The 14,153-nt window shown below is 41.7% G+C and overlaps 1 protein-coding gene across 1 annotated transcript in view; it reads left to right on the top strand.

The window, feature by feature from the left end:
• LOC308080300 (metabotropic glutamate receptor 4-like) overlaps positions 1 to 14,153 on the top strand; it is a 90,412-nt gene that overhangs the window by 39,693 nt on the left and 36,566 nt on the right. The window contains exons 2-4 of the mRNA XM_080422099.1: positions 2,685 to 2,820; positions 4,534 to 4,688; positions 6,364 to 6,504. Of these exons, the coding sequence (XP_080278225.1) occupies positions 2,685 to 2,820; positions 4,534 to 4,688; positions 6,364 to 6,504 (432 nt within the window). The remainder of the gene's footprint in view (positions 1 to 2,684; positions 2,821 to 4,533; positions 4,689 to 6,363; positions 6,505 to 14,153) is intronic.

Here is a 14,153-nt window from a genome sequence, read left to right as displayed (position 1 = left end):
ATCTCCATCAACACTGCTACTTTATGTCTGTCTCTACAGTGCAACCACACAGCACTGCAGTGGCACTGTTCCTTCACCGTTCTGCCAGCTACACTACAGGAGGATGAACACCAACAGGTTTAGGCATAATCACAATAATCGCAGCCATCTATCACTGAGGTGCAATCTCCATGGGTTCAGAGACCACTGCCTGAGAAACACTTTGGATTTGACAGTGTGAGACATGGCCTCTCCTCTTCAGAAGCTGTGCTGGTCTCAGTGTACCAAAGTTTTCATCCTGCACTAGCTGTCATAGTAGTGTATTTTATATCATATACTGTGTATTTATTTGTGACTATGTGAAACACATGTTTGTGCGAGAGGAATCTTTTTCTAAAATGGGTGAAGTTATAAGCACTGAACCCCAGTGGTGGAAAAAGTACTCAAATTCTTTACTTAAGTAAAAGTACCAATACTGCAATATAGAAATACTTTGTTACAAGTAAAAGCCCAGAATAAAAAAATTACTTGAGTAAAAGTACAATATTTGCCTCTGAGATGTAGTGGAGTAGAAGTAAAAGTACTGAAAATTGGAAATACTTCAGTAAAGTAAAAAAATCCTCAAAAGTGTACAGTACTTGAGTAAATGTACTTAGTTACTTTACACCACTGCTGAACCCTGGCCTTGGAATGATGAAGAGACTGGCCCCCTTACACAACACATTCTAACTGGAGTCACCCTAATGTCCTCTCCCCCCCCAGCCTTAATTTCATTAACTTCGACATGATTTACCAACCGCATTCTTTGTTTCGTCTAATTTGGTGTAATCAGCTAAAATAACATAATTAGTAATACATGGTTTAGTACCATTTTAAAGATAAAGGATTATGAGGGCAGAATACAATTATCCATCCACAGAATAGAACATCCAGCTGCCTCTGTTGTTGAAAGAGTATGACGGAACCCCTGATGACACAGCTGTGTTATTTAGACAACATCAAAGACAGAATATATTTCAATTAGATGCAATGAAAACAGAGGTGAGATGGAGCTCCTCCAGCTTTTTCTTGTTTGAATTTTGAAAAGAATCCCTGTGCAGTGCAGATAACCGTTTCACCTTTTCGGCTCACATCACACACTTAGTATTTCTTTTGATTATATATTCCTCCCATGGGTCAAGTGTCGTGATGAAGGCTGTGCTTGATAGGGAGGGACAGCTTGAGGAAAAAGTGAGACGTGATTTTCTAACTGTCATACCGCTGGGGAAGTGTTAGCAGAGTTAAAACGGCAACGATTCCAGCGTGAGGACCCAGGTTAAAAACACATATATAGCACCGAACTGCGGGGGAATAAAAACTGATACTGAGATGTGACCTTGCTTCACACACAGTACTCTCAAGCAAATCTCACTCAGCAGGGAGAGTGTTTTATTGAACACACCCCAATGAACCCCAATACATGCCCATTACACAGGTGGCTCAATCAATCACTTAATCAAATAAAATCTCAATAAGCAAAACCAAAACATTAGGTTTGGCTTTGATAATCAAACTTAAATCCTTACAATTTGAGAGCATTGTAAACAGGAAGAAAAATTAAAAGATCTGCCACATGTGCTATTGTAGAAGTCACACCTTGTGCATAAGGTAGCTGATTTAGTTTTATCCTTTAATAATACATTACTGGGAAGTCAAATGAATGTTTCAAAGACTCTCTCAACCATGTAATTACAGACCATTACTTCTGACCACCAAGAAGAAAGGCAAAACTTGACTTTTGCCAAGCAATTCTTGTGGAAATGTGGGAACGGGAACTTCTACCATGGGTACATCTGTACAGTAGCTTCCTCATAACCATGCAACTTAGAACACAATGCAGTGAATCATCTCAGAAAATATGTAGTTAACACCACCGAATCCTTCTGTGCAGGGCTGAAAGCACTGTTGACCGCTAACATCAGTTGGCACCAAACTGCTACACTGCTGTGTGTAACTTGCCTGATGTGGTAACCTTTACCAGAGGTGTGGATTCGAGTCACATGACTTGGACGTGACTTGGACTCGAGTCACAAATTTGATGACTTTAGACTTGATTTAATAAAAAACGACTTGCAACTTGCCTGCTAGGGACTTAAACACCAATGGCTCGTGACTTCACTTGGACTTGAGCCTTTGACTTGAAAATATGTGATATCTTCACACAAGCCCAAATATTAAAAAGAGTGTTATTTAAAAAGTGTGCCAGGAATCATTTACTTCAATTGATATCACTATGTTTTTAATAGATTAACTACTGTATATAGTATAACTATATACAGTGGAGTCGTACTTGTTTCAAGAAACTTGTTGAAACAAACAAATACACATGTTTTAACTCATTCATGATTAGGATACATTTCATATATTATTGGTCATTGAAATGGCAATGACTTGTTTAGGACTTGAAACAAAAAACTTTAGGACTTGGGACTTGTCAGTCTTGACTTCGGACGTGACTAGTACAGTACCTTGCCTGTCTTGACTTGGGACTTCAATGGTGACTTGGAACTTGAGTGTAAAGACTCGAGACTTACTTGCAAAACAATTACTTTGTCACCACCTCTGATATGTACATTACTGTCATGGTCCTTCCTTACTAGTGACTCTGTTTTTGTTACTCCCAAAATACTGAATACTGTGTTGTGTATCTTTCTGTGTCTGATTAGGGGGTGTGTGTATCTTCCAGTCGGTCAAGATTCCTCGGGAGGCCAAACCGGCAGAGTTTGACAAGGTCATCCGACGACTCAGAGAAAACCAAAATGCGAGAGTGGTGATAATCTTCGCCAATGAAGACGATATAAGGTAAGGCACCACAGTAACTTGATAACCACTGTGAAGATGAGAATGAACTTAGAACTGGACAACACAGAAATGGCGTGTGATACGGAGATGGTGACAGTGGCGGGGAAGGCGGGTAACAGAACTGTTTTGAACAAAGTCAGCAGAGACATTATAATGAAATGCAAAATCAAACCAGAAACCGGTGCTCAGTAGAGCATAAATCTCTGCCAGGAGGCATACTGAGTGTGGCATCACTGGGACAAACATAAAGTTATAACCACTCAACAATATTATAACCTACATTGCAAATGTATGTGCAACTCTCCCAGTTCCAATGTCAGTAAGATCCGGGACACGCTGAAAAGATTTCTGTCATTCGGTATTCTGTGTAAGCGCAATGTGACATTAATAGCTTGCGGCAATTATGTTTGTATCACCAGTCAGTCAAATATTTTGCGATTTGAAATGAAGTGTCGGGTTATCGCTGTCCCTTAGTCGCTTTGAGTCCTTTGCGAGAGGAAGTAAGTTCTGTAATGTAATTCCAATCCAATGCAACTTTATTTATAAAGCACATTTCAAAACAAGTTGAACAAAGTGCTGTAAAGTAGGTTAGAAGCATGCAAACAAATAAAACCATAATACAATATAAACACAATTAAACTCAATTAATCAATTTAACTGGGTTAAAAGCCAAGGAAAGGAAATTTTAAGTTTTAAAGACATGTGTGTGGGAGCCAGCCGGACATGATGGGGGTAGCTGGTTCCACAGTTTGGGAGCTACAACTGACAAGGCTCGTCATTGACATTATGGCTACGCAAGTTTACAGTCAATTGTACATGAAACTGAAAAGTAATGGCATGTAGGATGAGATGTACACAGCTATACTGTTTGTGAAAGGTGACAGACCATGGCAGCATAGTCTGAGGAAAGAGACCTCAGACTTGTGTGTGCGTGTGTGACACTGGAGAAAGAGGGAAAAGAGACAGATTGCTCTCAACCATACACGTGCATGACATATTTAACGCTAAATTCAGTAGGGATGTCCCAATCAAATTACCCAAAACATGTTAATGTCAAATCCAAGATGCTTGTTAGGCAACTGTACACTGTGATTTCAAGATGGTACTGTATTAGGCGATTTGATACACGTGTTGATGAATGTCAGCACTCTGTGAAACAGGCTTAAGACTAATGTACAAGGCGGTCCGGGTTCCTATGTAGCCTGACAGCGCGTCGTGGGTTCGAGTCCCGATCCCGGCGGCCTTTGCTGCGTGTCACTCCTCATCCCTCTCTCCCCGTTTCCTGTCTAACTTCACTTCTCTATCAATAAAGGCATTAAAAAGCCCAACAATAAATAGATAAGTAAGACGCTCAATCGGCTAGTTCCAGTCCATATTATCATGGGATACATATTCCATTACCTGACTGGAGGGACAATTTCTCTGCGATAATATATTCCAAAAATTACACAGTTGCCTTGCCTAAGAAATTAGGTCCCTGGGCTGCTGTCAGTGTGCACAAGAAATATGACATTGATCGGCGTAGTAGTTGTAGTAGTAGTAGTGTGACTTACACATACTGACGCGCAGACACACGCACACACGCGCACAAACACACAGGTGAAAACCGGTGAAAACATGATTTCCTGGCAGAGATAATAATCAAAGCTAAAGCCTGTAGAGAGCCTGACCCTACTACGTATGGTGTCATCTGTGTTCCTCTTGTCTTCGTAGGCGGCTGCTGACTGCTGCCAGGAAGGCAAACCAGACCGGTCACTTTATCTGGGTTGGCTCAGACAGCTGGGGTTTCAAGAGCGCTCCAGTTGTTCACCAGGAGGAGATGGCAGAGGGAGCAGTCACTATCCTGCCCAAGCGCCAGTCCATCAAAGGTACATTGTGGAATTAAACACTTTAGACCCTCTGTACCACTCATTTTCAACATTGAACTATGTCATTAATACACCGAGCTGTTGTGTGGAAATAAGAATAAAGTCCCCCCCCCCCTTCTGTGTTGCCTAGAACTGGAGAATTGATTGTTGGGTCATGTGATCAGTGACATACGGATGGTGTACTCTTTGGCTCCGCCCTCTAGGCTGCCTCATTCACTAGAATGGGAAATCTCACTTCCAAATGAAACAGCGCGACTTGGTAGTAGTTTATAATGGCATATGGTTATATATCACATTTCACGTAGTACGTGTAGATAATAGAAATCAATTGGCTGAAAATGCCCTAACAAGTCTTAACTTCTGTAAGCACTGTAAAGCTGGAAGTGAGATTCCCCATTCTAGTGAATGCAGCAGCCTAGTACACCGTCCGTATGTCACTGATCACATGACCCAACAATCAATTCTCCAGTTCTAGGCAACACAGAAGGGGGGGGGGACTTTGTTCGTATTTCCACGCAACAGTTCTAAGGTGTATTAATGACATAGTTCAATGTTGAAAATGAGTGGTATTCCCCTTTAGTAAAACGAACCAGAGTTGGTGCGCACATTTTTCCCTCTGCATGTATACCCCAGAGTAGGGATGCTAGGGGTCGAGTGGTTAATCCAGCTATGTTCTGTTAATAATAATAATATTAATAATAATAATGATGATGATGATGATGATTATTATTAAATAATAATAATAATAATAATAATAATAATAATAATAATAATAATAATAATAATAATAATAATAGTAATAATAATAATATACCTTTATAACAAGGAAAATCTATTTTGATATTTTTATGTAATTAATTACTATAACGTATTGGTCAGTCATTGTATGCGCTGGCATTTTGTGCATGCACTTCAGCTCCACCATCAAGAACGGTTGTTTGGGGGTCACGGTGGCGCAGTCGGTAGCGCTGTCGCCTCACAGCTAGAAGGTCCTGGGTTCGATTCCCGCAGGGGACGCTGTGGGCGCTGGGGGCGTGTTCTCTCCTCCGCGTCACCAGTGCCCATACCCTAGGTGGGGTTGGCGAAAGGGCCTTTCTGTGTGGAGTTTGCATGTTCTCCCCGTGTCTCCTAGGGTAGGTACCCTCACAAAAACATGCAGTAATCCTGGTCACTATACTGCCTCCCCCTGGTCAGCTGGGGCGCCTGATGGAGGGGAAGGGAACTGGTTGGAATAACGTGTTCCTTCCACGCGCTACGTCCAACCAGGGAAACTCTCCCCTGTCAGGTGACAAGAAGGTCAGTTGGCTCTCATGCATTGAAGGAGGCATGAGCTCGGCCCTGGCCTCCCTAGGTTGGCAGAGGGAAGGTAGTGCCCAGGATTACATAGACAATTGGCACTGGGTGTAAAAAATAGGGTTACAAAAATCGTGGGATAAAAATGTAAAAAAAAACAACAAAAAAAACGGTTGTTTGACAGGGGAGAGAGAGGGGAGGCTCTGCAGTGGCTACACAGCTTTATTAGAAATGTAGAAAATGAGCCAAAGAAGAATAGTCTAGACAGACTATTTAAAAATAATGAATTATACAAGCAAGTCTACGACAGAACTCTTCTACCTATTGGTTTGCTGTGACACTGTCTGTGCATCAGTAACAATGAAACCATTGATCTGTCCAGGGTTTGATCGTTATTTCATCAGCCGCACGCTGGAAAACAACAGGAGGAATATCTGGTTTGCAGAGTTCTGGGAGAACAACTTCAACTGCAAACTCAGCCGCCATGCTTTGAAGAAAGGGTCTGGGCTCAAAAAGTGCACAAGTAAGATATTCCTCTACAGCAGTTAACAGCTTTTTAAAAATATATTATATATATATACATATATATTATTTACGGTTTTGCGTTGAATGAACTGACACATTTGTCTTACACTCACTCATGCTCACCTGTTAAAACTGAGAGGAAAATGTAATATTTAAACTTTGTGGTTCGTCTCAAAGCCCATTGCAGCATTATACTTATAACTGCTGAGTCCGAGGTGTTCACGCACCTGGTCGGTTATAACAAGTGAATGGCTTCACACGGCTGCATGGTTAAACATCTTATACCTGCAGGCCCTGTGCCACATGCACATACAGCTGTGGATAGCACAATCTGTCCATGTGGAAAATCACTGGGAGATTTTAATGAGATTTAAACCCAATTAAGGAGCCCGGCACATATTTAGAGGGAAAGGGTCAATATTTTCAGTACAGAATGTTTCTCTTGAGGGTTTCTCACAATGCCCCAAACCCCTATCAAGATAATTATGTGCTTAATTAGTTCACGGAATCTGCAAGACAGAACAAATGGACAACATAAAGGATGTCTCATAATCATAATTTGGTGTAATAATCATATAATATAATTTCATGCCTGTGCATGAAGTGGCTGTCCGACGGTCCACCAATTTGGTCCCAAACAACCCACTGTATTGCAAAAACTAGAATCTAGATTGCCATGCAATGATTGATGACCCCATGGCTTTTCCTCTAGCACCACCCTTTGGATAATTTCCAGTTATAGGTGTAAGGAGCAGCACAGACTCTTGGGGTTGCTAGCTGGTCTTTTAGTGTTGTTTGTGTACACTGATTGTCAAAGCTGCAATATACCTGCATCTCTGGGCCTTGGACATTGTGTATCAAAAAATATTTTTGTTTTATGAAAGGAAATGTTCACTGCAAAATAGATGTACTGCTGAAAGAGCTTATCTCTGCTGGAGAGTTTAAACGTATTATGAAATATGATGAGTCAGACCCAATAAGGGTCTGACTCATCTGACTGCATTTACGCTTTTTACGAGACATAGACTTGTACATGTGTGTGCCCTAGTGCCCTTTTGCCTTTGCCTTTTTAGATATAGGTTCTTGAATTTTTTACTTATCTTATAAAAAAATACCCAACATAACATTAATAAATGATCTGTTTTGGCACATCTTACATCTATAATTAGTGAGCCCTGTTTGCGTGTTTGTGCGTTCGAGGTCCCAGAGCAGACCAGTAGACCAACTTTCTCCAAACTTGGCACAAATATCGCTCATGGGTCTGGCTTTTGGGTAGGCTTCTTTCCCTGCTTTAAAATGTCATACAATTCATAGAATTTGCATACATAGTAAGTTGCCCAGATTATGGCCACCAGGGGGGCCTCTACTGTGTTCATTTGCCATTTACAGGAAGCTGCAAAGACATAGGGCCTCGAATGTTTGACTGGAAGGGGGGGGGGGAATAAGGTACATGTAGACTAGGGGGGATATGAGTTACGAATCTTTTGCAACGCTCGGCACGGCGACTCGCTCGCCTGACGACTCGCTCAGCGGTGCCTCTCGTGGCTCATGACGGACCCATCACCCTTTTACGTCTTGGGTTTGAGAAATGCACTTCCACATTCCTGGAGTCCGGAAGTGCACCGTTTGACTGGAAGGGTACCAGTCAGACGTTTGACGTTTGGTCACATTTGTCCCAAGAAGTCACAATATGCATTTTGGGGAGTGTGTTGGCAAAGAGCTCTTGGCATCATTCACATCAACGGAGCTGCAGTGGAAAGTGAGCAGCTTCAGGTTCCTTTGGGTTCACATTAGCAGGTGGTATCAGGGTTTGGGGGGCTTTCACATAGGAACTGCTTGGAAGATGGGGGTTATGGGGGCGGTGTGGTTGCATATGTGGGTCTTTCGGGTAGGAAGGAGCACTAATTGACCGAAACCTAAAATATTCAAGTTTAATTTTACAAATTCAGATTCACCACATTAAAAACTGTTGCCAAATATTTACACAGTTGAGCTTGATATTTTTGGACAATCCAGCTTCCTGGAATAACCCTGAGACCTAAACCTGCATGTCCTAAACAAACTGAGCTTTTCACTAAATTGCTGTGTGAGCAGTGAGCACTGAGCAACAGCTCACTACACAAAGGTCAAGAGTGTGGAGGTTGCTGCCTGATGAATGCTTTGCCTGGGTATGCTTTCAGGATAAAATAAACTGTTGCAGGGCTGGTCAAAGGAGGTTTGGTTAATACATTAGTTACAGTAGAGAAGCAATGGTAAAATAAAAAATTATGAGGAAAAAATCCCTTTCCCTTTATGGCCTACAAAATTGTTTGTAGTTTCAGCTGTCCACACAAAAATGGCAAATGGGTAATTGAACTACTCGTTATGTAAATGAATGTCGTTGAACTACCAGCAAGCTACTGCAAAATGAAGCTAAACTACTACAGCAGTTGTAGTTTTACATGTAGTATTTTACTCCCCAACACTGTCCATAGGTCCAAATACATTGTTAAACACCTGGATCCTTAGCCACACATAGCAAACATCTCATCCTATATTAAAATTGGCTTAAGGGAGGAGCCGGCCGGCACGCTCATGTCACTGACTCAGCCATAGGGATCTCCATGGGCATATTGGTCGAATCGGCGGTGCGACGGGGCTTGCGGCGTGAGGGCTATGCGGCGTGAGGGGCTGCATAGCGGCCTGAACCCCTAGTATATCTAAACTACAGTCAGGCTGGATACAAAACAACAACACACCGCCTAAATGTCTACACACATTCTGCATGTCCATGCTTCGCATCTACTTTTCTGTCTCACATGCTTGGAATGTAATGCACTTAAAGTAGTTTACATGGCTTCTGCATAGTGAATGTTGAATAATATAACATTCTATAGTGCACATGTGAGAGTGCTGTATACAGTATGTGCCCATGTCCTGCTGATGGTGGCTGTGCAGTTCCTGCCATTAGCCTTGCTCGTTATAAGCATCTTTATAGAGGTGTTGTGCAAAATGACTGTAACTTAAGTGCTGGTCTTAGCCACTTAAACCCTATACTTCATTGACCGGTGTCCCCCAGGGGACTATACTTGGTCACCTACTTTTCTACCTACAAGCCAAATGCACTCTTTTCTTCACTGAAAATAGGGGATCTACAAACTCACCTTTTAGATCTGCTATTTTTGGTTTGCCAATTTTCGCTGAACATTCGGCAGTCACTGTGTGACATGCCCAGGCTAGGGACGCTATGGGTTCATGTGCTTAACCTTTATTATCAGCTCTGCATGCTGGCGAGGGGGACCATGCAGCATCTGTTTCATTACAAAGCGTGAATATCCAGGTGTCTCTCTGCCATTGGAGGGCCCAGGCCCAGCACCATCTTCAAGGCGAGTCGACCATGTGTTTATGGCTGCAGAATAACCAATGTCCTCAGGATGACTTGGCTTGTCAGTGTGATCAAAGAGAAGGGGGCTGGGCAGTTTGGGGATGTGGGTGACTGGGGAGATGAGAAAGACAAGTCTTTTATGTGTGAATGAGGGAGATGTAAAACTGATATTGATTAATGGTGAGAGGAGAGAAAAGGTAGAGCAGGGTACCATCTCATGGGCTCTGATTTCCCTTGCTAATTGATGTTGCTGGAAAAGTACAGCAATGCAGAAAAAAGCAATCATGTACTTTGTATTAGTTATGTTTAGAGTTGAACTGCAGCATGGAATGCATGAACCAACACTAACAATAATTGTTTTCCAAATAATATCCAAGTTCTGCTGGTAATGGCTGGTAAAACTAACAGATTTATTGTTCTGAAGGGAGGGGTTCATGCATACATTGTTCCATCCATAGCTTTTTGAATGGCAGTTTCATAATGAATTTGGGGCGAGAACAGCTTTGGTAAATACAAACTTACTAGAAATATGAGTTCCAAATGTAACTCTGATATTGTACAAATGGAACCAAATGGACCTCCAATATGGCTGCTGTGCCTAGAGCCTATTCCGGCCATAGGGGTTATCACAGAGGCTAGTAAAAAGGTGAGCATAAAAATGTGAACATTGTTATCACTTTTACAACATTCGTGGTCTAAATTGTTATAAAGAGACATGCAAATCATGTTGTTCTACTCATAATGTATTCAGCGGTCACTATAGTGTTGGTCTATGGCAAGGTGGCCTAGTTAGTGTAAGACTTCTGGCCTGAAATGTTGTCCCATTCCATTCCTGCCTTGTTCAATATCATGGGTCCTGGGAATTATCTCACATTTTCATGTTCTGGACCTTGACATTTCCAGAGGTTGTGGTAAGCTGTGAAATACTGTGTGACCTAGACAAGAATGGCAGAAAATGGATGGATAATGAGATGGAGTGAACTTCAAGAGAAAAACGAAATGCACTTTTCACTACAAGAGTGGGCGTGGGCAGTCTTTCAGACAGTAAAGACCGGATGGCCTAGCTGTCGCCAGTCGAGAGCAGTGAAAAGGTCAAAGGAGTGTTAGCCAACATAGACACTGTCACAAACTGCCTTGTGTGACACCTCTGAGTGGGTGATGCCATCAGTTTGAAGCTGCCGTGCTTAATCTGAGTGAATTTCTCTGAGTGAAGGCAAAATGCGACCCTCAGGAATGTGTGGGAGGGAGCCAACTCAGCAATAGGAAGAGAGAGAGTGGCATAGACAGAAATGGCAAAGGAGAGATGGGGAGGGTGACTGCCGTATGGAACAGAATCAACACAAAGTTAGTGTGTATAGCGGCTGCCAACCCCATATGAGAAAAATCCCTCTCTGGCCCCATCTGGTTTAGAGGGCTCCCCATGGCTTATGTGCGTCAGCCAAACTGTTACAATTTCTGTCCAACAGGAGGCCCTGTGGTCCTTAATTGCAGACTCATAACCCCTGTCTTTAAATCAAGCATTTGAAGGGCTCTTGAGATAACCATGAATATTAAAATGCCTTTGGTTTGTAGGGAGGTCCTGGTGTTGGATAGCAAATCAGGGTCACGGAAGGATGGAAGAGAAGCAATGTACTGATTTCGGAGGCTGGCTTCCTTTTAAGTTCAAACTTGTTTCGTTTTTTTCATTTTTCATTTTTTTTATTGAGCTAAACAGTAGCCTACCCTATTCTAAAAAGCTACCTGTTGGGATAAATTAAAGGAGAATACCGGACAAATTAAGTGTTGTCTTTGATGTCTCGTTACTCACCTACCGACGTGAAAAGTGGCGTTCTTTTTTTCCATAGATTCCCCTGTCGTCATTTTTTAAACCCCCTCCGTTGTCATAATGGGAGCGCGTGGGTTAGGGAGATTCGTCTATTATAACCGATCCAAAGTTGTTTTTTTCTCTACTGCTAGTCATTGTGGAGTCTCATGATAGTCAAACATGCGCTGAAAATTCCTGCGAGGCCACCGTTAATGGCGAACGACTTAACACTGGTTGCTTGTTTCCAGAACCTGGCAACACGAGTTGCCAGGTTCTGGAAAGAAACAAGCATCCAAAGACAACACTTAATTTGTCCGGTATTCTCCTTTAACTATCCAACTCAAGGGGCAAAATAAATCTACATTTTAAAGGAAGATGGGTTTGCCTTAGCTCACTAGACACTTTGGAACGGCCAAATCCAAGTTACTCGAAGTTAACGTGATGTTACTTTTTAACCCAAGATCTGCAACACAATTCCCACATCTAATACAGTCTTTGGTGAATCTGCTTTTAATGTGTTTGCAGCATCATCTTGGTGTAAACTACAATTGTTGTAAGCTACAGACTCATAAACTGGGTTCTCTTGTCAGCATGGCTGTTTAAAAACAAAAAAAGGATAAAGGACCACTTGACCACACTGTCTGCTCATGTTTAGGCATTTGAACGTCATACCTCTGTTCTGTTTATTGGTTTTTTGAGTTTTATGTTGATTTTGTGCTATTTTATGTGTAACTTTGTGTGCTGCTGTTTTGGACAGTACTGTCCCTTGCAAAATTGATTTTTAATCTCATTGGGACTATTCCTGGTCAAATAAAGGTGAAATGAAAAATAAACAAATAAAAATAACGTTACATTTATCTTCCGGAACATTTATTTTATTGCCATGATGCCTATCTTGTCTAATACACTGTACAATCCTGAGTAGGCCTATACAGTACAAATGTAACCAATTGTACCCATAAGGGTCCATGCCTCTGTGCCTCTGATTTTTATTTCCCCTGTCATGAATTTTTATCGCTGGAGGAGATATGTTTTTCCCTGCATCTTGACAGATTGAATTAAATAGTGTGATCTGTTAAACCACATTAATCCTGGCCTCCCTCAAGTGTTTTGTTTTTTGTTATTTTTTCTAGATCTACAGGCTCATAATGCTGTTATTTGTTGTTTGTTTGTTTGTCTGTTTTTACAAATCTGTTCAAATCAAAACCTGTGCACATTCGTATAAGCCTTTAGATTAGTGGTTGTCAAACTTTTTTAAGTCAAGGACCACCAACTTTATATGTATTTGGCCGCAGACCCCCATCTAAAAAGGCTTTGTGCCAGTTTCTTTTCTCCAAAAATAGCAGATATACAAGCTCGCAGCGCGGCACAAAGTGACGTGCTGTGAGCTTGTAAATCTGCAATTTTTTTAATAGCCAACATACAAATGGATAACGTGATTAAAACGATTGTGATGCTATGTTAACTACTTTTGTTGGGGACCCCCTGGAACCCCCCCTCCCCCCCCCACCCTAGCAGTCATAATTTTGTGCGTAACTTTTTCAGCCCATGGCCCATTATCCAGGAGCCTTTAAAGTTACTGTACAGTCGACGCGTACCCCCTGCTGTGCAATTTTAAACTTGCAAAGCTTAATTGAATCCCATTCAGCAGGTGTATAAATACATGCAGCTCTGTCATTAACGCATCCCTGATAATTGCCCTATTGTTAATCTAAATGGAACACCCATGCGTACATCATTAAAAAAAATTATCTCCCCTCCACATACAGTAGTGTGTTGCGTGGAGACTGCTTTAACAAGCTCTCCCGAGGAGAGGACCAGAAGTTTGGATTGACATGCTGTATATCCCCACCTCCTCACACACACACACACACACACACACACACACACACACACACACACACACACACACACACACACACACACACACACACACACACACACACACACACACACACACACACACACACACACACACACACACACACGCAGAGACATGCACATGCACGAGCACGACACTTTAGTTTTATACTTGTGAGGACGTCAACATTTTACCATTTGTTTTAGTTTCTGTGTTTTTTCCCCAATTTTTAAACCTAATCCTAAAGCCTGCATTGTACTTCTATTGTACTATTTTGTACGGTGCGTTGTCACACCGGCAGTGCTGGAAAATTTACTTAATTTTACTTAAGTAAAAGTGTCAATACTGCAATGTAGAAATTCTCTGTTACAAGTAAAAGTCAGGAATTCAAAATGTACTTGAGTAAAAGTACAAAAGTATCGGTATAAAAATGTATTTAAAGTACCAAAAGTAGAAAGTAGCCTACTCATTATGCATAATGTCCCGTTTCACAAGTTTTCAAATGTATAAAATGAATTGAAATCTTTTGAAAATAGCAGATCTACACACACACACACACACACACACACACACACACACACACACACACACACACACACACACACACACACACACACA

This window comes from Gymnoscopelus braueri (assembly GCF_963280865.1).
Source record: "Gymnoscopelus braueri genome assembly, chromosome: 3".
Classification (NCBI taxonomy): Eukaryota; Metazoa; Chordata; class Actinopteri; order Myctophiformes; family Myctophidae; genus Gymnoscopelus; species Gymnoscopelus braueri.
Note: the sequence above shows the minus strand (reverse complement) of the source record. Positions and strands in the feature narration are given on the sequence as shown.